The sequence below is a fragment of the Oryzias melastigma genome, linkage group LG19, assembly GCF_002922805.2.
Source record: "Oryzias melastigma strain HK-1 linkage group LG19, ASM292280v2, whole genome shotgun sequence".
Classification (NCBI taxonomy): domain Eukaryota; kingdom Metazoa; phylum Chordata; class Actinopteri; order Beloniformes; family Adrianichthyidae; genus Oryzias; species Oryzias melastigma.
The window spans coordinates 20534814-20557053 of record NC_050530.1 but is presented as its reverse complement, the minus strand read 5'-3'; the positions used below and the strand labels follow the sequence as shown (position 1 = coordinate 20557053).

The window sequence follows — 22240 nt, the reverse complement described above, 5'->3', positions numbered from 1 at the left end:
CTTCAGCATGTAGATAAAAGGTCAAATACGTGTTTTAGAACACTCATCAAAGCAATCAACCTCCAGACAGAAGCCATTCACTGTTAAAAGATCCATGCAGCCTTCTAGATCAGGGCTGTCAAACTCAATCATACAAGAGGCCAAAAATCCAAAACACATCTTAGGTCGTGGGCCGAACAGGACATTTATTTAACACTATAAAACAAGTTTTTAAAACTCTAAAACCACATTATTTTAGCCTGATACTGGTACCCTAGTCTGGTCTGTGTGTGGTACCACATCTGGATAAGTACTGATTTGAATCCAGTACCGGGTTAGGGTTAGGATACCGGTGCGGTCCACGACCCAGTACCTGACCGCTAGCGGTTTTTGGCCTGGAGGTTGGGGAACCTTGATTTCAGTGGACGTCAAAAATGACTAACTGGGTACACCCAAAACGTCAATTTTTGACAGAGGGTTATTAACCAAACGTCAATATGTGGTGACTGGGGAATGAGAAGATGTTGCAATATGTTACCCAACATCGGGCCATCCATCTCCTTCCACTCATCCAGGACCGGGTCGCAGGGGCAGCAGTCTAACCAAAGATACCCAGACTTCCCTCTCCCCGGTCACTTCCTCCAGCTCTTCTGGGGGGACCCCGAGGCGTTCCCAGACCAGCCGAGAGACATAGTCTCTCCACCGTGTCCTGGGTCTTCCCCGGGGCCTCCGCCCAGTGGGACATGCCCGGAACACCTCTCCAGGGAGGAGACCAGGAGGCATCTGGACCAGATGCTGGAGCCATCTCAATTGACTCCTCTGGATGTGGAGGAGAAGTGGTTCTACTCCGAGATCTCTCTGGGTGACCGAGCTTCTATCTCTAAAGGAGCGTCCAGACACCCTCCAGAGGAAACTCATTTCAGCCGCTTGTAGTCAGGATCTTGTTCTTTTAGTCATGATCCAGAGCTAATGAACATAGGTGAGTACTGGAACGAAGATCAACTGCTAAATTGAGAACTTTGCCGTCTGGCTCAGCTCTCTATTCACCACGACGGACCGGTACAGCGACTGCATAATAGTGGACGCAGCTCCAATCCGCCTGTCGATCTCACGCTCCGATCTTCCCTCACTCGTGAACAAGACCCCAAGATATTCAAACTCCTCCACCTGAGGCAGGAGCACTCCACCCACCGAGAGAGGACAAACTACCTTTCTCCGGTCCAGAACCATGGCCTCAGACTTAGCGGTGCTGACCCTCATCCCAGCCGCTGCACACTCGGCTGCAATACTTGCTGGAGGTCTTGACTCCATGAAGCCAACAGAACAACATCATCAGCTAAGAGCTGGGTCTGTCCCCCGGGCCTTGACTTTGACACACGCCTTAGATGGTTCACCACAAATAAACACACTTGTCTTAAGGTGCAGAAAGTTATTTTTTATTCACGTTGTGTTGGAAGATTTGTTGTTTTTCTCACGTTGCTTTGTGTTCTTTGAGTCAGACTGTCATTTTTCCAACTGTTCCAACACAACAAACGCAGCATTTTTCTAAGTGTATTGTTCCCCAAAAGACACCAAGTGGTGCAATTGACACTAAAATAGGAACAAAAAACATTTTTTATTTTAAAAAAAGCATGTTTTTGTCCATGTTGTTTCTTTCTCATATGAACTTGCTTATGGAAACACTTTAAGGATCGGGTCCGGCCCATCTGTCAAGTTTTAGGGCCCTTAGTGGCACACCAGTCAAAAAGTTTCCCCTGATCTATGGGGACACACCGGAGCATCTAAACACTGCTTCACAGCATGAATACACTCTGCAGATCATTTTATTTTATTGTTATTAATGGCCCGATGTTATCTTGTGCTCATTTCTAACTTGTATAAATTTGACAATATATATTTTATGGAGAGTAAAATACTGAAAGTTATCTAATGTTTAAGTTGATTTATTCTGGAATAATATTCCTGCCTTTTTATTATTCATATTTATGTTAAAAGTTACATTTTTAAAGTTTAAAAAATTGTCATTCTGCTACCTTTTTGGGCTATTTTGGCATTTACTTTTTGAGGCTGTTTTGGAGTTAGGCTAATATTTCATCTACATGCTAGCTGTTTTGGGCAATTTAGTTTTTTTTGTTTTGTTTGTTTTTAGGCTAATTTGGAATTTAGCTAATATTTTAGCTGGCTGTCAGTTTCAGAGTTTTCAGCTATCAATTTCAGCATCTTCAGCTGCCAAATTCATCTTACAGCATTCACACTGGCATTATCACAGGTAATACTATATATGTAGTTAAAAATTATGTTAAAAAATATACAGTTTAAAAGTTTTAAAAATGTAGTTTTAGAGTGTTCAGTAAATGTTTATCCTGTTCGACCTAAGGTGTGTTTAGGATTTTGGCCCCTTGTGCGATTGAGTTTGACACCCTGACATACGGTATTCTGGATCTAAAATGAAAGTTTTTTGCTGATCACCACTAGCTCAGTGGAGAGATTGGGTGTTGGTGTTAGACTGGGGGCGGAGCTATCAGAGCAGACTCTTCCTGAAAGGGGCGGTCTCACTCTGCAACATCAGGTCGTGAGGACCTGCTCGTTTTTGAGGGTATGGGGGGGGCTGCTGTTGAGAGAGCAGGTTTTTAGAGGATTACTCTTAAATAGATGAACGGATCAAGATACCGCTAAGGGGTTGTTTATAGTGAGGAATGAACATCATAATACACTTAAAACTCAAAAAGTAGATTTTTCATGGTATGGAACTTTATAACGGACTGGTTTAAAACACATTCTGGTTACATTCTTGTCACAGAAATAAAAAAGTTGAAAAATAAGAGACTGTCAGGGCTTTTTGTAGTCATAGGCTTTTTATTCAGTGTAAAATTTAGTTTTTACAAAAAAAAAAAAGAAAGAAATTACTGGATAAACTTTCACAGCCATGCGATAAACTGTTTGCAACACTTGTAAACAATGAAGATATCCATTTACAACCAGTATGATCCAAATATTTGGCTTTATTTACAAAGTCTATCAAAGCTTGATCACAGCACAAATTGACCATATCAAAGGAATTTTTATACACTATCAAAAAGAATTACAAACTTTGAACTGCTGTCTATTGAACCTCATGGGTTAGTTCATAGAATCATGATAGATTTTTTTTTATCTGTATCCAAAATATATTTTTTTTACTTTTCTTTAGTCACAATTATGTTCAGACAATAGTAATCCCACTACATTAAGTTATTTATATCAAATATATATATATATATTTATATATATATATATAGCACCACTATGAAATAGTTCAGTATAAGTGAGAGCTATCACATACAGAAAAACTTTAGTCAAAGGGCAGAATTTTAGAATCTAGCACATAATGTGTGCAAGAACATGGAAACCCGTCATCAGTCCTGGACTCGTTTGGTGATGTCATCACTTAAATCCTTTTTGGGCAGAACTGGATTTCCATACGCTCCTGATGACAGCCGGGAGGAAACTGGGACAGACTGAACAACCAAGAACCACCACAACAGCGCCGGTTACGGGGTGGGGTGGGGGGTGAGCACAGCACGACGACTTCAGTCACATGCACCCGACCGATCCGGTCCCGATGGAGCCACCATGGCTCCACCCTCTGCGTGCACTCGCTGGTGGAGGGGAAACATCTACGAGCACTGGGAAGTGAAGACCTCTAAAGAGTTGATTGTACTTCCAAACACTGCAGCCTCTGCATAACAGTCATCTCTAGCTCTGGTTTGTACAAAGGTATGGATGCGCTTCCATCATTCTTCTTCTCATCCAACTGAAAAAACCTTGATTATGATTTGGAGACGCAGCCTTTTATTGCTCATTTTCTGTGGCCAATCAGGAGGAGATTGAACTCCTGGTGTTTAGTGAGACTTTCAAAGAGGAGAACTCTGCAACACCACACATGGTGATGGTTGTGCTTGACGACTTTTATTATTAGGAAAAAGCTCTGAATGAAGCAAAAACACTAAAACTTTACCATTTATATTCATTGAAATTGTTTTTATCAATAAGGAACAAAGGATGTTTAAAAAAAGTTAAATATAATATTTCAAATAAAGTTTAATCTTATTTTAGACGTGGAGATTTAGAAAAAAATATTTTACCCCTTTAACACTTCCATATAACAGTGTGATTGATACACATAAGAATATGCTCTTTTGATTATATTTACCCCAGGTAAATTGAATTTCTTCAAATATACACAAGAATAGTGCTGCCACAAATGATTATTTTAATAGTCGACTAATCACAATATTTTTTCTGATTAGTCAACTAATCGGGTCGTGTGCAAACTGGATGTAAAGACCACATCTTAACCATCATTAGCTTTAGAATAACTAAAAACTAGATATATATCATTACCTGTGATAATGCTAGTGTGAATGATGAAAGCTGAATTTGGCTGCTGAAGATGGTGAAAATGATAGCCAGCTAAAAATATTGGTTAAATGCCCAATTAACTTAAAAAAGTAAAAAAAAAGCATAAATTAGCCAAAATAGCTAGCATGTAGCTGAAATATTAGCTAAATTTCAAAACGACCTAAAAATTTTTAATAAATGCCAAAAGCTAGCAGAATGTCATTATATATGTAATCTTTACTACACTCTGACTCCATATAATACAAAGTAACGACTAATCGACTATTAAATTGGTGGTCAACTATTTTAATAGTCGGTTAGTCGTCGATTAGTCGACTAATCGTGGCAGCTCTAGACAAGAACAGAACAAACAGCATACTTTCAACAATTGATCTTAAAAATGTTTATTTATTTTGAATAAATGACTTTAAAAAGTTAAAATTAGCTTAAGTTGACTTTAATTTTGTTATTTTTTAATGTATTATCTCCCCATATATTCATACACTAAATATTTCTGTAACTGAACAGAATATTTTTTCTTTCATAGAAGCTGAAGCTACAGACATAAGTTTTACTCAGCCTTTTCTTACAGGCGAGACACTCACTTTTGCTTAGACTGTAATAATTAATTCATCAGATTATTCTAAATTATTTATAAAATATCAATACCTGAGCCGTTAAATCACAAACCATACCGGCAGAAAGAAAAGTCTGAGAGGTTCTAGTCTGTTCTGTTTTTTTAACTCAGTGAAAGAAAAACAAAACGACAGATATATTCATATGTATATAGATTTATGTTAAAATGTCTTTTTAGAATCTCCATGTAGTGATCAGAGCATGTAAAATATGGGATTTTTTATTGCATAACGTTTAGGTGTACTGTCGTTATTTCTCCGCGTTTGGTGTCGAATGTTTGAAAGAATTTTCTTTTTTTTTTGCATATTCTAACCCACCACCCTCTGTTTCACACTAAAATGCCACAAGCTTCAGGAGGTAGTAAAAGGCTGCAAAAATCGAGCTTGAAGAATTCTTTTAAAAAGTCATGAGGCTTCGACAGCACACGACATGATCATCACCAGGAATAGATTTATATATATATAGATTTATATCTGCTGTCACTTTAAATGCTGCCCCCAGAGGAAAAGCAGTGCATTGCTTGCGTCTTTCCAAACTTTGCATACATATGGCTCTGACATGAGGACGACAAAAGCACAAAAACATTTTGCATAAACCCAAATGAGACTAAACATCGTAGCTTGGATATGAACCCTCTCTGTTCTGACAGCAGTCCAGTTTCATCCCCCAAAAGAAAAACAAGTCAAATGCTACAAAAGCTGACTGCAGGCCACATATACAGTGTTTCTTTTCTTTAAACTGAATTCTGTTTTTATGACTGAGGTCTTAATGCATTTAATAAAATGACAATAACTTCTTTTTTTTAATTATCTGAATGTAATTTTAAAAAGCTCAAAGAAAGAGCCTTTGTCCTTATCTGCATATAAATATGGAGCACAGACTCAGAACTGCAGACACGGAGGAGCTCCTCATGCCAGTTCACAACACACGCTTTCATTTCCACAGCTGGATCGGGACAGTGCACGACGTCTGCTGCAAACATCTGAAGGGAGGAATTCTGGAGTGTTTCAGTTGATGGTTCTAAATGAGATTCAGGCTCCCAGCTGGAAATACAATGGAGGAATGCTGGGTACTCTGCAGTGTTTGGCCGTTCTCCTTTCAGTCGTTTCTGAGGTTCTTAAGCTCAAAATGTGTAGATGACGGCTGTCCAAAAACTCAGCCGGAGGGGAAAATGTTTGAGCAGAGTAATGAAGCCAGACTCTGTTTTTAGCACTTCTCAAACCTGAAAAGAGAAGCATCCTTTTGGACCAATCAAAGTTGACTGGAGAACCACATGCTGCTGTATGTAGTAGTGGAGCAGGAAGGACTGATCTGGAGGACAACCTTCAGATTTGGGCTCGCTGCTACACTTATTTAGCCACGAAAAAAGAAGAAGTAAGTCCAAAACAAAGACCGCAAACCATCAGCCAGCATGAGGAACCGATGCAGCTGTGGAAATGAGAGGAAGGCAGCACTGCACTGACCCAGCCTCAGCCTGTCTACTCTGTCAATATCACCACTCTATGGAACAATGCACATGACGTTTCCCACACAGCCACCAAGAACCTAAAAAGCTTTAAGACAGAACAAGCCCAGAACTCTTACAAAATCAAATAGAAACTTCAAGTACTATAAACAAAGTCCACCTGGCATTTTTGTTCTAAAGGAAAGAATCAAATATACACCGTCTGTTCCCTCCTCAGCCCCTCAGAGGCCGACTGTTCAACAAAACCTGAAAAAAAAAAAACAGAACTGGCTCAAAAAATGCTTCTCACAGTTTCTAGGGGTCTCTGTGTGTGGACCACACCAGGACAGAGGGAGGATGGGCTGATCCGGACGAGCTGGACTCTCCTCCCACCGTTATTCGTCTCTTGTGTGGAACAGAGAATGAAGCTCAGGAAGGCTGGGAGAGGAAATGCCCCACAGCATCTCCATCGGCAATTCAAGGAGACTTTGGAAAGGGAGCTCCTTCCAGTGTTTTTCCTCTGTGCCGACAGGCTGCACGTGGCCCGGCTGGAGGCCCCTTCCTGATCCGGGATGGGTTTTCCAGTGAGCTTCCTCTGGATTGGCTGCTCCCGTCCTCCGTGTCCCGTGGACCTCAGGGCTCCTGTTTGATGCAGTAGCTGCCCGAGCCGTTGCTCTCTTGGTCTGAGGTTCCCTGTGAGAAGGTGAACTCGTCCACCTCTGCAGCTTCCTCCTTCATGCGCAGGAGAGTCTCTGCAGGAAGACAACAGCAGCACACATCAGTCTATCGTTAAATAAGCGGGTCTCGTTGCCATGGCAACATATGGATGCAGGCCGGTTAAGAGAGACACATCCTTAACACCGAGCGTGTAGCTGGTGACACGTTTGCACAAACGCTCTTTGAATTACCGTAATTCCTGAACGGTTTGCTCTATTTGAAAAATTCCAACAGTTTCTGAAAGCTGAGACATTTTGCTTTCTTGTAAACATCATGTCATTGTGGTAATCTCACCCAGAAGCACCTGAAGAGCTCCTGTGTTTACCAGGAAGACAGACATAGTGGTGGAGAGCTGCAGAGAGCAGAGCGGATGAAAAGAGTTTTTAAGATAAGAAAAATGTCTGAAAGACGATCATCCGGGGAAATAAAACCTCCATGGAGCTTCAGAGAAGATTTTGAGATCGAAGGTAAAACAGAGTCATTTTTGGCAAGAAAAGGTAACGTTTCTGGAGCTGCATTTCCAGGTTGTTTTTCTACACCACATGTGTCAAAGTCAAGGCCCGGGGGCCGGATCTGGCTCTCCAGGAAATTCTATTCGGCCCTCCAGGTAATTCTATTTTATTGTTAGGCAAGGCAAGGCAAGTTTATTTGTATAGCACATTTCATGTACAGAGACAATTCAAAGTGCTTATTATTAATGACCCGATGTAATCTTTGGCTTATTTCTAACTTGTATAATTTTGACAAAATATAATTTTATGGAGAGTAAAATATTGAAAGTTATTTAAGGTTTATGTTGATTTATTCAGGAATATTCCTGCATTTTTATTATTCATAATTATGTTAAAGTTACAGTTTTAAATATGTAGTTTTAATGCTCAATAAATGTTTATCCTGTCCGGCCCGTGACCTAAGGTGTGTTTTAGATTTCGGCCCCTTGTGTGATTAAGTTTGACACTCCTGCTCTAAAGGAATCAACCACTTACTATCTAGTTTTTACACTGAAACACGCAAGTTAGCTAATTTTTTACATAATTTATAAGAAATCTTATAAAATAAGCATATATTTATGTTTGTTCAGGAAACAAATATCACAATAAATGAAACTATTTTTCTTGAAGTTTCCTGTGAGCCGATGCTGCAGGACCAAAGAAAGAGAAAATGTGAGGATGCTGCTGTTGTGATCACATCAACAAGAGTGGTGACTTCCACTGGCAGCATCACCCAGACGTTTGGAGAGCCAAAGAGGAGAGAACTGCCCTCTGTGACCAAAGACACCAGAGATATTCTACATTTTATGCACTGTTTTTTTTGCACATTTAGAGAGAAAGATACACACATTTTATCTTAAATAGCTTTATACCGGACAATTTTAAACTTTTAACAAACAAAACCTGTTTATGTTCATTTTCATTGTTTTCCTCACTAAAAACTCTAAAAATCACATTTTGATCTTGTGGTTTTTTTACATTTTCAATTGTTACAGCACTATTATGAAATAGAACTAAAAAGAAAATGTTGATAGATATTGAAAATTCAAAGTCTTTTGGAAAAACGGGTCAAAGGCTCATATTTATAGGACATTCTCTGACCCTTTCATGGTCAAAATGAGCAGAGAAGTCTAGACAGACATTTTGAGACTTGGGTGTTAAAAACGAACCCCGTCTGCTGATGACCCTGAAGGAAAGGTGAGTCCTGCCCGCTGTTTTTCCTGTTCTGATATAACAAATGTGGCTGAGGGGAAGCACTTATGGTCACCGTGGTGAGAGGAGCTATTTGTGTGTGATCTTTAGAAAGCAGAAGAAACAGTCGATCGGGTGGAACCAGCTGGTCCAAACGGCTTCTGAAATGCTGCCGAGGCTCAACGGCTTCATCAACAGTGTGATTTTACCTGAGTTGTAGTTTTGGCGAAGGGAGGTTCGGGGCCGCCTGGGCCCCTGGGCATGGGAAAGGGGTGGAGTCTGCTCTTCGTCCCCTGAGAAGCTGCTCCTCCTCCCTGCCTGACTGAAGGGCCGCCGACCAACCGGAATCTTCCTCTCTAAACACCAAGCCAGACTCGGGTGAGCTACCAGGGGCTTTTTCCTCACAGGCCAACTGGAGTCTTTGATTTCACATCCAGAAGAGAAGTTAGAAGGTCGTAGGTTCAGGTGAAACCTCAGTTTAAATGAATAAGCCCCTGGTAAGCTGATGGTGACCTCCAGTGTCTAAGGTCATCCGAAGAGCTTCATCTTAAGCTTTGTGAAGACCTCCCAGGAAGACGGTCCAAGCGGTTCCACAATCATAATTGAATATGTGAGCCTGAGACTCCCCACCAGAACTGATGAAGCCTTCAGATGACAAGGGAAAGTTCTCCAAAGACCAGAGGAAGTGCTCCAGCTGCTCAGACCACCAACCCAAAGAGGAAAAACAGAGTCTGCCACAATCCAAGCTGCAGGAGTCTGCTGCCACACCACAGCCTTTCAATCTGATCAGCAGCTTCTCGTCTCATACAGGTTAGTAAAGTTACAAGAATGTATTACCTTTGAAATGAAATGCATTAAAAAAGAAGATGCTAGTGCTGATAGCTGAAGATGACTAAATTCCCTGACGGTGATAGCTGAAACACTGAAGCTGAAAGCTGAAACGCTTAAGCTGATAGCCAGCTAAAATATTAGATATATTACATATTTGCCTTAAAAAAAATTAGGCTAGCTAAAACAGCTAGCATGTAGCTGAAAAAAATAACTAAAGTTCAAAACAGCCCAAAAAAAAGGGGGAAAAAAAGTCTAAATTAGCCAAAACAGCTAGCGTGTAAATACTGTATTAGTCCAACTCCAAAACAGTCTAAAAAACGTAACAAAAAAAGCCTTGAAGTCCCCCTCCAATCATGTTTTTTGAGTTTTTAACATGTATATGTGGCATTTTTCTTCTGAACGAGAAAAAAATATGATAAGAAATCATTTCGTGTTTGCATGTCCGAGTATTGCTCCTTTGAAGTCGCTGTCACTCAAAGTCCCCGAGAAAAACTCTGTTTGAATTCCTGAAACTTTCATACGTCACAGTAGCTAGCTAGCCCGGGTGTAGCTGTAGAGGCCGGAGAAAATAATAAGCCTGTTTGAGATGACCAAAGTAGACCCGGTGCTGCTCAGATCTCCTGCAGCGCAGTGCATGCTGGTTAGTTTCTGTCACTGACGTCAAATGTGCTTCATCACAAAGGATCGCGGGAAAAGGGCGGGTTCAAGACGCCTTTCAAAGCCAGCGCCCCCCCTGGGTCATCTCAAACATATACAATATAATATAACATATAATATAACGTCCCACTTATGTGCTGCAAAGATTGTCATTCAGTGAAAGGCCGTACTGATGTTAGCCTTTATTATTCTGTGATTGAAATTCATGTCCGCTCCCCATGCAGTGTACCGCGGGTTGTTTTTAAGTTGGCTTCACGTATTTAAAATAAAACTGAAAGTAAAATCTCATCAGCTGTCACAAATATGCTGTCCGTCCGTGTTTGATCCAATCCGTGGAGGAACGTAGAGATGCAGCGGGCGGCCTCGAGCAGTGGCGGGCAGCAACGGGCAGCGGCTTGCAGCCATGGCAACCACGACCATCAGCCGCAAGCAGCTATAAAGGAACGGCGCTGCAACAGCAGCTTCCAGTAGGATCCACTGGGTGGTTTAACCGGACACCGGAACCGTTCTCCTGAACGTAATTCTACGTCTGCATCTAAAAACGTCAGCACTGTCTGCACACATTTAGAAACTGACGCGCGATTAGACCCTCTCTGTATTCTGGCATTTCATTAGATTTCTTGTTCATGTTAATTCAACAATCAGCATGTATTAGCATGAAATCACTTCTGAGCTCCAGCTAGTGCTGATGCTGCTGCTGCTGCAATGCAGCCTAAATGAGGGGGACTTTAAAAACCAAAAACAGCTAGCATGCAGCTGAAATATTGGCTAAACTGAAAAACAGCCTAGAAAAACTGAAAAAAGCCTAAATTAGCCAAAACAGCTGGCATGTAGATGAAATATTAGCTAAACTGAAAAACAGCCAACAAAATCTTAGTACATGCCAAAATAATCCAAAAAGCTAACAGAATGTCAATTTTTAAAACTGTAACTTTTTAACATAATTATGAATAATAAAATGCAGGAATATTATTCCAGAATAAATCAATTTAAACCTTAAATAACTTTTAATATTTTACTCTCCATGAAAATATATTTTGTCAAAATTCTACAAGTTAGAAATGAGCTCAAGATATAATTGGGCCATTAACAATAAAATACAATGATCTGGAGGGCCGGATCCGGCCCCCGGGCCTTGACTTTGACAGGTGTGATCTAACATGCAGTATCCCCAAACTTCTCCAAATATTTACTAATGAAAAGTCAAAGTTAGTCATTGAAGTTGTTCCACGTTTGTCATCTCCAGATCCAACCCTGTATTTATGACCGACTTCAGCTGATTGGTTCACAAGAAAATGCTCCTCCACCACTGAACGTCTGAACAAACCAGAACACGATCCGGTTTCCACCATCAGGGTAGCCGAGTGAGAAGCAGGAAGAACAGAAGTGATGATAGAAAACAGAGACGGTACTCACTTTTCTTCTGGCCTTTGTACTGCTGGGCCTTCTTCTTCTGCTTGGGCAGAGAGTGGGACATCTCTCTGTTGTCTGAAACACAGAGATGGGACGAGCTCAGGGTAAATGTCAGAGACTGGACCGGAGCAGACCGAATGAGCAGAGGGACAGCAGCTTCATTATTCATATGTTCTCTCCACACTCATCCCTATATCATAAAGGACTGTGGAGCCAGGCCAATGGGAGGAGAGCATGATGCTTCCATGTTAACCACAAGGAATAACAACATGTACAGGAACTGGGAGAAGAAGGAGGATCAATAACGTTGATTTATCCCTCAGCGTCTGAGGACCATCTGCATGTTTTTAGAAGAACGATTCAAAATGACAACTGTTTTATAGCAGGAACGAAGTTTAACATTATAAAAACAAACATCCAACTCAAAAGAAAGCTAAAGACAGGAAGTGAGGGGCGTTTCGTGTCCACAGCACTCAGTGACATTTAGAGAGACGTGGGAACATGTCCGGTTGTTCAAGTGAGGCACTGGTCACCGTCTGGGTCAGGAGTCTGCAACCTGAGGCTCTTTAGCTCTAATGAAAAATGCTGAATAAATAAGAGATCAGTTATTCAAGTTTTGTCATTTCTGTTTAGATTTTAACATGTCAAGCATCCAAGCAAAAAAGTTTAATTTCCTGTTAGAAATTCAGTAGAAATGTTCTTTAAATGTGTATTTTCAATTTAGAGTTAGTCAAATAAAAGTCTCCAAAAGGGTTTCTTTTTGGGGGTAAATTACACTAAAGTGGTTAAAGTTTTGCACAAATGTGGCTTAAAATGATTGAAAATGATTTAGATGTATGTGTTTTCGATAAAAAGCTCAGGTTATAGAGTGAATGTTGTGGAGCATTCACACTACAGTGATCCATTTTTCTTCTGTACGTTTTTTGTCCATCTATAGCTCTTCAACCTACTCAGATCATTCACTTTTAAACTATTCAACCAACTACCACTTTTTTAATTGAAAATGGCTAACTGAATCTTCAAAAGCTCCTTTTTCAGCAAAACAAATTTCAGCTCTACAAAACAATACAAGTCAAGTAAACTTTCAGCTACAGAAACCATTTAACTTTTAAACTATTCAGCAGATTTTGGGTTCTTGAACATGTATTTTTATTTTTAAAACTTCTTACGGTTTTAAAAATATCACAGTTCAAAGTCGACCTGTCGTCTTTGAGTCAGTTTCCAGTTATGACTAGCTACGTTTACATGGCCTCAAGTAATGGGAATAAACGCCTGATCAGAACAGAAATGCATCATGTAAACACGCCATTCGGAATACTCTGGCCCGATCAGACTCTTTCAAATCCAAATTTCTTTCCGATCAAGACAGGTGGGTTTTACCAATGGTTGATCTGATCAAGCTGCATGTAAACACACATTCTGATCGTGTGTCATTACTGCGCTGGGTTTTACGTCATGCACAGAGGGTCTGGCAGTCTTCAGAGCACCAACAGAACCGATCAGCTGCTCTCCCGAGCGAACTCTTGTCTTTGAGTAGAAAAGCCGGATTCACATCTTTAATGTGAGAGCGCACGCACGCAGGGGTGCTTTGTTATGTTGTGACTGATCTTACTCCCACATATTTACCCGCGGGCAATATGCACATCGCTGAACAGGTTCAGAACATTATGAGCAAACAGGCTCTTAAAAATATTATTAATAATAATGAGAGCACGTTCAAAGTATCATCTTGTTCCATACATGATCTTTGTTTGTTTACAACGCAACTCATTATTTCTTCTTCTACGACTATTTCCAGTACTTTAGACAGTTCTGCGCATGTCAACATGATTTATTCTGATCAACTGTGTGGCGTATGGAAACGTTTGCTACAATCGGATGAAGTTTTTCAGGGGCCATGTGCACAGTTCTCTTCTACTCTGATCTTTGATCTGATCCAGGACATTTTGCACATGTAAACGCAGCTACTGAAAATAAATGCAATCTGAACGCCGGTTTGATCCAGTCACTAGAGTGGAGTAGAGCGAGAGGAAAAAAACATTTAAGTGGATTCGTTTAGCTCAAACTCTGCCATTGTGTCCCTCACAGAAAGTGTTTACATATAGAAACATAAAGTCACTGTTTTAATTCAAGTATTGAAATATTTAAAAACAAAATGTATAAATAAATGTTAAATAGCATAAATATTGTGCATTTTTGAAAGGACAAAATGGGACTGTGTGGCTCTCGGTGGGTTCTGGTCTGTAAGAAAGTAGACTGAACGACTCTTAAAGTTAGAGGTTGCAGACCTCTGATCTGGATCAACCTCCCCGTGTGAACAGAGTTTGGAAATGCCTGATTGTTTCAAGCAGTTTGGCCACCTGGAGTCTTTGGTTTTTTGTTAGAGTGCCAACCGGACCAGACCGGGGTGTGTAAACGAACAGAACCTGGGACTGTCCCGCGATGAAGGCAGGCTTACTCTGCGAGGCGGGGGGTTGGAGCTGGTAGCCCGTCAGCTGACACCAGCCCACCGGGTACAGGTCAGGGGATTCACAATCCACCCACTGATCATACTCGTCTTCCCAGCCGTCAAAGTGGATCCGCAGTAGCCGGTGCACAATCCTCGTCACCGTGGCAACACACACCAGCCGTGGCTCCATTAGATCCACGGCTTCCAGCTTCATGCCTTGCCGGAAGCCGTGATTAGGAACTTCCTGAAGGAAAACAAAAAAAACACTTAAATAAAATGGGAATTATAACTTTCAGAGGAGTCTTAGTGAAGAGTTCATTAATATTTACAAATTAACTTTTGATTTTATTGGGATTATTTTGGGTCAAAAGTCTTACTTCAGTCACCAGTTTAACCCTTTAAGACCTGAGGCGTTTTCAGTGACGCTTAAACACAAAATCTTTAACATACTGTAACTTTTCAACCGGTTGAAACGGTTGAAAAGTTACAGTAAATCAAAGAACATAAACACTGGAGCTCTAAAGTTAAAGGGTAAACCAAAACGGTTACAAAAAATATAATTAAATCCACAAAATTCCAGAAGAACAGATGATGTTGTTCAAGTTATCATTCTTTATTTTATTTTTCTTTCTAACATCTCAAATTAATTTTATTTCCTCCATCTTTGTTATTTTGAGAATAAGTGGGTTCAGGGCATGCGAGTTATGAATATTGTCCTCAATCAGGGGTCCCCAAACTACGGCCCACGGGCCAGATCAGGCCCGCCTCCAAATTTGTCCTCCACATTTGACCCCGCCCCCCCACACACTACCATCACTGGTGGAGAACCACATAGAACGTGACTTTTTATTCCATCCTTCTGCAGTCTGAACTATGATGGAGAGGAGAGAATGTTTATTGATTTAATAGAGATTCACTTTTTCTTTTTCTATTATTATTATTTTTCTTCCGTACGTTTTTTTTGGACGTCTATAGCTCTTCAACTCTTTCAGCTATTAAAATATTCAGCTCTTTTTATGCTAAATTTTTCCACTATGTTGGTATTTACTAAGTATTTCTAGCCCATTTCAGAGTTTAGCTAATATTTCAGCTACATGCTAGCTGTTTTGGCTAATTTTTTTGCTAATTTGGCCATTCACTAATATTTTAGCTAGCTATCAGCTTCAGCGTTTTTAGGTATCAATTTCCGCATATTCAGCAATCATCTAGCATCTTCAGCGGCCATTCACCTTACAGCATTCACACTACCATTATCACAGATAATGTTATACATCTAGTTTTTAAAATGTTTTAGTATTAGTTCTTTCTATGAAGATTACAGAAATGAAGTGTTTGAAATGTGGCTATGTGTGATTTTCTGGAGAACCATAAATGTTTATTGATTGATTGATTACGTTTAGGCTGTGATTGCTGCACTTTTTTTGTTAGTCTACAAACCGACCCCGACCCCATCAGAGAAGAAAACAGTTATGTGGCCCTCACATGAAAGGTTTGGGGAGCCCTGCCTTAATTGAATCCCAGCATCATTAAGGCCTACCTTGTTAAAGAGCCTGACAGGAGCAGCCACTGAGCTTGTTTCTCTGAGGTAGTCAAACCATTTAAATGGCAGTTTAGTGTACCCTGTGGAGCAAATTCAATCATCAGAATGAACTCAGGCGTCTGCAGTCCAACGAGGTTCTGACACAGCCGAGCCTCTGCTACCTCTGGGAGGAGTGAGTTCAATGCTGTTGATTTCACAGAAGCCAACAGGGAAGATGGAGGGAGAGGTGCCATGGTAACAGAACCAGTCCGATCCGTCCACGGCCTCCGAGCCATCAATCCCGATCATGAGGTACCCGTCTGCTAGAACCTTTACAGAAAAAAGGTCTCTGGTTAGTCTGGAGTCCCCGGAAACAGGAAAACCAAACATGAAGACTGTCTCAAACCTTTTTTACAGTAGCTACACATATTGCTGAGAGGTTTAGGGGATCGATGGCTTCTAGCTTCATCCCATCTTTGAACCAGTCCCCAGTCTGGTCCACATCTTTCACCTGAAGAGCGAAGAAGATCACAGATTTATTTAGGCTGTATTTGGTGACTGCAGTTGGAAGACTTGATTCATTCAGAAAAAAAGAAGTTCAATCCTCAGGCTCTATGGAGGGATTTGTGTGCCACCATGTTGCAAGCAAAAGTCAGTTTTGAGATCCAAATGTTTTCTCTCAGCATTACGTTTGTCGGAATTCTACAGTCTTCAACCATTCTGGCCCGTTTCTCTTTGAGCAGAACTCAGAAGGATCAACTTTACAACAGGGTTCTGGAGTTATTCATGCTAGTTAGCGACCAGCGTGTTCAAAATGTCTACAGCAGTAAAAACCGTCTCTGCGTCGTCGCCGTCCAGCCGCACGTTACGATTATGATGTGTATGAATAAGCCATAGGTTTTTTTTTATGAATAAAACCTTGAACATTTTTGAGAAAGTTGCATTCTTTCCATGAATATTTTTTTCGACTTAGGACAAAAGTAAACAGGAGTTCTTAAAAATAAGCCACTGTGAAAATGAACATTAAAAGTTAAAAATAACATTTCTTCTGCTTATAAATTAAGTTTACTCTGGTAAACCAGCATTATTTTCCTCAATACTGCTGTGAAGCTAATCCAAAAACACTGTTGTGCAGCAGATGAGGATATGAGCTTCAAATCTTTTTTTAACAGACAGATCTTAAAGAAAATCAAACTTTTTATCAATATTTTGCCCTGGATTCATAGATCACACAGGCCTCTTTAGTGTAATGCAGAAAATAAACTCTACAGGAGATTCTTCAGTTTGAGGAGATTCTCAACTATAGATTCACACATTTTATTTAGATAAAATGTAATCAATGCTAAAAAAAAAAAAAAGATTTTAGGTACATTGTTTTCACATATTTGCTTTCGAAAACTTTTTTTGTGTTTACAAACTTTTTTTTTTGCTTTCAAAAAATATTTTTGCAATTGCAGCACAAACGTTTTTAGATGCATAGTGCCTCATCTTGCTTTCGCCCTATCTTTGATTTTGCGTTCAAAATTTTCTCTCAACGTTATGTTTGTGCCACTCCAAACAGCCAGCTGATTGGTCAATCCCTCCATTAATCATGGCCACAGGTGAACAAAAGATGCAAATTGTAGTTGTGTATTTCAACACATTTTATTGGTTAAAAAAATTACAAAGAAAACAAAAAAGAAAAACATAGATCTGAATTTTGAATGTCTGCAGGAAAAAATAAAAACGTATTTGCATTATTTTTTGATAAAGCAGGAGTACCTGGTGGACTTAGAGACTACAGAAGCATGACTGAATAAGGTCATATCAGGGGGAAGCATCCTTGAAAGAGTCAAATAAAAGGATATTGCCCAGAACCAGAAAATTGTGACTGCACCACAGTTTCCCCTTTGATCGTCACTTTTTGAATTTAGAAAGTAAAATAACAACCTTGATGCATTACCTTCTGGAAGAGCTGTTCAGGAGCATCCACTTGACCCTCAGTCCTCTTTGTGAAGTCTGAAAACAAAAGGATAGACTGAACTTGTGGAGAATGAGAAGGGCTAGAGAGTATATAAGCACACATGGAAATGTAAGCGAGACATTAAACCACCAACAACTAAACGATGGATTAGCTTTGATCTGATCAGATATCATTTTCAGCTGTAAAACCTTAAACAGATTTTATCGAGAATACATTTTGAAGCCACAATTTAGAGAAAGAGTGTCCAACAGCGTTCACCTGGGAACGTGCTAAACGTGGGTTCTTGAGTGTGTTGGTGTTCACACTGGACAAGCAGGGAGGGGCTTCCTCTTCTTTTTTTTTTAACTGTATACTAGAGCATAATCATCATCTACAGTTGGAACAGGCTTGGTATGAAATGTCAAAGCAGAGCCAATCTTGTGACTCTTTTACTTTGACAGCTGATGTTTCCCTGAAGTTTCACAGGGTTTAAAGGGGTTGAAATTCTTGCAGAAACCTGCAGTTGCTTGCAGTGCATGATGAGAAACGTCTCTAAACCAACCTGAGCGTTTGAAGCGGTGACCAATGCTTCTGGACCAGCCTATATTATGAATGAGGGGGCTGTACATGTGGCACCAGAAGTCATCTGTGCTGTCCTGGCTCTCCTCATAGACCAGCCTGAGGCGACCTCCGATCACCTGCTCCACCAGCGCCACCCGCGTCCGGCACAAGTAGTTCTTATCCACCACCTCCACTCGCATCAGCTTCTTAAAGGGAAACTGCATGTTCTCGTGTACCTGCAGACAGGACGGGGATGAGTGAAAGCTAGCAGATCACGGAAGAACTTTCTGTTCCATCGAAATGTAATGACAAGTACAAACATCTCTCCATATTACTCACCTTGGTATTAAAATCAGGGGGCAGGGTTTTCGCCCCAGTGAGACGCTTCACAAGAAAGACGATCCAGTTTGAGTACTTGTGTTGTATACCTGGAAACCATGCAACAGCGACAATGACTCTCAGCGTCCGGAACAGCACAGAACAGCACACAGTCAGCGTGGAGACTCACTTTTTGGAGGTACGAGAGGTTTGCCGTTTGAAGCACACCAACCCACCGGGTGAACCTCTGGGGTGCAGAGATTACACCAGAAGTCTTTACTTGTGTCGCTGTCGAAGCCCTCATAGCGCAGGAGAGCCTTGAAGCCTGCAGACAGAATCAACTGATAAGAGGCTTCAAACTTCTGACTCTACAAACTGCAGTTCAACAAATGATTGTCCGCAATCAGGACAGAGCAGAATATTCACATATTCACTGGTTGGATCATGAAATCCTCAGAAAACATGGATCTTTGTTGCCTCAGCAGTCAAACTAAGTAAAATGTTTAAAATAGAAAATGTCTTTTTTTAGTGGAAGTCCTACCTGCAAGCTTCACGATTTCTGCTATCCAGTACACTTTGGTTGGAAGGCTGATGTCAGAGTTGGGCACTTCGATCCTCACCCCCTCTTCTATGTCTCCCCAGGACGTTCCCATAGGAGCCTGAGGCAGAAAAAGTTTCAGCATCCAGAACACAAAATCCGATCCCCATGTCATCCAACTTCTACTTACATGCTTGAAACAGCTGACAGGAGCTCCAACTACATTGTTGCTGCAGATATACTTCCCCCAGTCAAAACTCTCTGCAGTGACAACTGACCAGAACAACAGTAAAAAGAATGCAGCATTACTGAATGTTTGCATTCAGGAGGAGTGATCTGACCACCTACCGGCTTTAGACTTGGCTTGGTTCTGTTGACTTGCTTGGTACTGAGCATAAGCTGCCAGCTTTGCCATGAGAGGCTGTTTCTGCAAAACTTTAGCCTTTTTTGTTGGAGGCTTACCCTTGTAAAAGATAAAGATTGAAGTAATGACACATCAGCCTATTATCCATTAGTGTACCAGTTTGGTATATGCACAGTAAAGTTTAATGTATCCACCTGGAGTCTTGCCAGAATGCTAGCTTTCTTAGAATTTGAGGAGTAACTCCTGGAACAAGACACGCTGCAGAAGCGCTTGGTTTTGGAATAAAAAGCATCTCGCACCCCGATCATTCCACACATCTCACATGTAGCTGTGAAAGAGCAGAGATCAACATCAGAGGAATAAGAAGTTGGAAAGGTTTCCACTGTTTTAACAAAAGGTTACATCAGGGGTGTCAAACTCAATTCCACGAGAGGCTAAAATCCAAACACGCCTTAGGTCTGGAGGATACACATTTATTCAACACTCTAAAACTACATTTTTAAAACTGTAACTTTTAAACATTATTATGAACTAGATATATAGCATTACCTGTAATAATGTTAGTGTGAATGTTGTAAGCTGAATTTGGACACTGAAGATGCTGAAATTGATAGCTAAAATCACTAAAGCTGATAGCCAGCTAAAATATTAGCTAAATGCCAAATTAGCCACAAAAAAAAAAACTTAGGTTAGCCAAAAGAGCTAGCATGTAGCTGAAATATTAGCTAAACTCCAAAATAGCCTAAAAATCTAAGTAAATACCAAAATAATCCAAAAAGCTAGTAGAATGCCAATTGTTAAAACTTTGAAACTGTAACTTTTTAACATAATTATGAATAATAAAAAGGCAGGAATTTTATTCCAGAATAAATCATGACATTTATGACGTATCAAACAATAAATAAAAGGTTACATGACACTAACCCATTCCAGCTTTGCCATCAGGGTAAGTATAAACCTGCCCATTGTTCTTGATGATGGGCAGGCTTGCAGGTATTGAGGGTACCACCTCATCCTCGCTGTCCTCTGAGCTGGAGGTGCTGGTGGAGTCCTCGCTGCAACTGTCGTAGCCATCAAACATCCCGAACGAGTCTCTCCGCTTCCTCTCTGAACGTGGGGTGCGTTCAGCCTTCACAGAAGGAAAAGGGTCAAGTCTCCTGACTTCAGCCTCAGTCAACACCAGAAACTCAACCGTACTGACAGACATGTATGAGTTCATATGTAAACTCAAAGCCATAAAATCAGTATAAAAAAGATAATTTGCCATTTTTATTTTTTTTTTAATCTGTCCAGACTTCCGCATTTCATTTCAATAAATATATTTAACCAAAACCCCAGAGAGGCTTACAGCTCCGTCCAGGTTAAAGAAAAAGAGAGTTCTAGCAGGAAAATAAGAAAAACATTAACTGCTATGATTACAATAATTGTCAAAACTGGTTAAACATTAACCACAATCTTAGAAATGAATGCTGAGGATTATATTAATAACATCATTATGTGGTTCCAAATTATTGAAAAGCATTTACTGTGCATTCCAAAACTCTATTTTATTATCCTGATAACAACAGAATGCATTTGTACAAACATTCTAAAAGTAAAACAAATATTTTAAATAATGTTTAGTCTTTAACTATTTAGTTAAAGACACCAAAAACTGAGACGAAAAAACGTGAGTATAATTCAGTTTATATATAAGTGGTCCTGTTCTCTCCAAATGTTTAGATTTTCAGCTTCAAGCTTTTCACTTGGAAAAAAAAATAACCTAATGGTTTTTTAATAATATTTTTTCTTATTTTAAATTTAATAAATTTTGATAAAAGCACTGAAAAAGATAAATATTTAATTTAATCCTCAAATTAGTCAATGGATCTGAGGAAGAATATCGACCTTTATTCAATCAACACACAGGTGTGAATTTAAAGGCAAATCAAATTAAGGCGCTACAGGTAGCTGACAGACTTTTACCCATCAGCCAATCCGTTTACAGATTTCTGGAGGCAAAATCTGTACACAAGGGCCGCAAAAATGAATTAACAGTATTTATAGCATTTGGAAAAAATGCATAAGGGGGAGAGCAGCAGGATTCGGAATATGGAGCAGTGTTTGGTGCTGTCACAGGCTGTTTACCTCCGTAACAGTTCAGCTCCAATTAAAAAAGAGCTACCTGTGCTAACGTTTTATCAAAGAAAAACGGACATTTTAAGCTATAGAAAAATACTCTACCCAGATGGAGATATATTCAAAATTAATACGAGAAAAAATATAAAATAAAAAAGCAAAAAAATGAGGAATTTGAGGAGCGGCCGTGGTGGAAATAGCTCAGAATGCTAGTTATGCTAGCTAGCATTAGCAGGCTAGCGGAACCCGTTTATCCAGATCTCTACAACAGCCTTTGACATTTTTCACATAACATGCGCAACACACATGCGTATTCTGACTTAAAATAAATTAAAATGTGGTCTCTACGTCTCTAACACTTTGTTCTTTTATTTCATTTAACTAATATTAAAGCTGAATGAACCCAAGCTAGCTACCATAAATAGATAACAACAAAGGAGGAACAGCAGCTCTGGCAGTCGGAACATCGCGACACAAACATCGTTTACTCACCAAATCCCGTGTGTCTTCCATCAGCCCGTCATAAACCTGAAGTTTTTAGCTTTCTCTGTTACCCGACACAAATAAAAGCCCCAAGCTGGGGGTGAATTCTGGCTGCAAATACTAAAGTACAATTGAATACTACCAAGCAGGATATCAACAAAATTACTAACCCGCTTCTGCGCATGTGCGAGCGTAACCTACTTTCATGT

General features: G+C 40.1%; 1 protein-coding gene and 1 long non-coding RNA gene across 3 annotated transcripts; one reads left to right on the top strand and one right to left on the bottom strand.

Moving 5' to 3' along the window:
• Nucleotides 1–5201: 5201 nt before the first annotated feature.
• On the bottom strand, nucleotides 5202–22195 carry mbtd1 (mbt domain containing 1). Of its 2 annotated transcripts, XM_024298138.1 has the most exons (17): nucleotides 22041–22195; nucleotides 20355–20559; nucleotides 19625–19758; nucleotides 19415–19529; nucleotides 19257–19339; nucleotides 19070–19187; nucleotides 18719–18853; nucleotides 18550–18638; nucleotides 18212–18446; nucleotides 17650–17705; nucleotides 16114–16218; nucleotides 15890–16037; nucleotides 15726–15808; nucleotides 14198–14432; nucleotides 11743–11814; nucleotides 9048–9257; nucleotides 5202–7191 (listed from the first exon to the last, which is right to left on the bottom strand). In XM_024298138.1, the coding sequence occupies exons 1-17, from the start codon at nucleotides 22059–22061 to the stop codon at nucleotides 7073–7075; spliced, it is 2163 nt and encodes a 720-aa protein (XP_024153906.1). In that variant the 5' UTR covers nucleotides 22062–22195; the 3' UTR covers nucleotides 5202–7072. The 2 variants fall into 2 exon arrangements, with proteins under 2 accessions (XP_024153906.1, XP_024153907.1); XM_024298139.1 differs by lacking the exon at nucleotides 9048–9257.
• LOC118600198 lies at nucleotides 9191–12352 on the top strand. The gene is made up of 2 exons (XR_004949777.1): nucleotides 9191–9648; nucleotides 11573–12352. It is a non-coding gene; the product is annotated as an uncharacterized LOC118600198 (long non-coding RNA).
• Nucleotides 22196–22240: the final 45 nt, after the last annotated feature.

Coding starts and splice junctions, on each gene's coding strand:
- mbtd1 (XM_024298138.1), bottom strand. CDS start 22,061: ATGGAAGACACACGGGATTTG. Junction 17,706..18,211: donor TCACCGCTTCAAACGCTCAG/GTTGGTTTAGAG, acceptor TTTTGTTTTCAG/ACTTCACAAAGAGGACTGAG. Junction 16,038..16,113: donor GTGTAGCTACTGTAAAAAAG/GTTTGAGACAGT, acceptor TTTTCTGTAAAG/GTTCTAGCAGACGGGTACCT.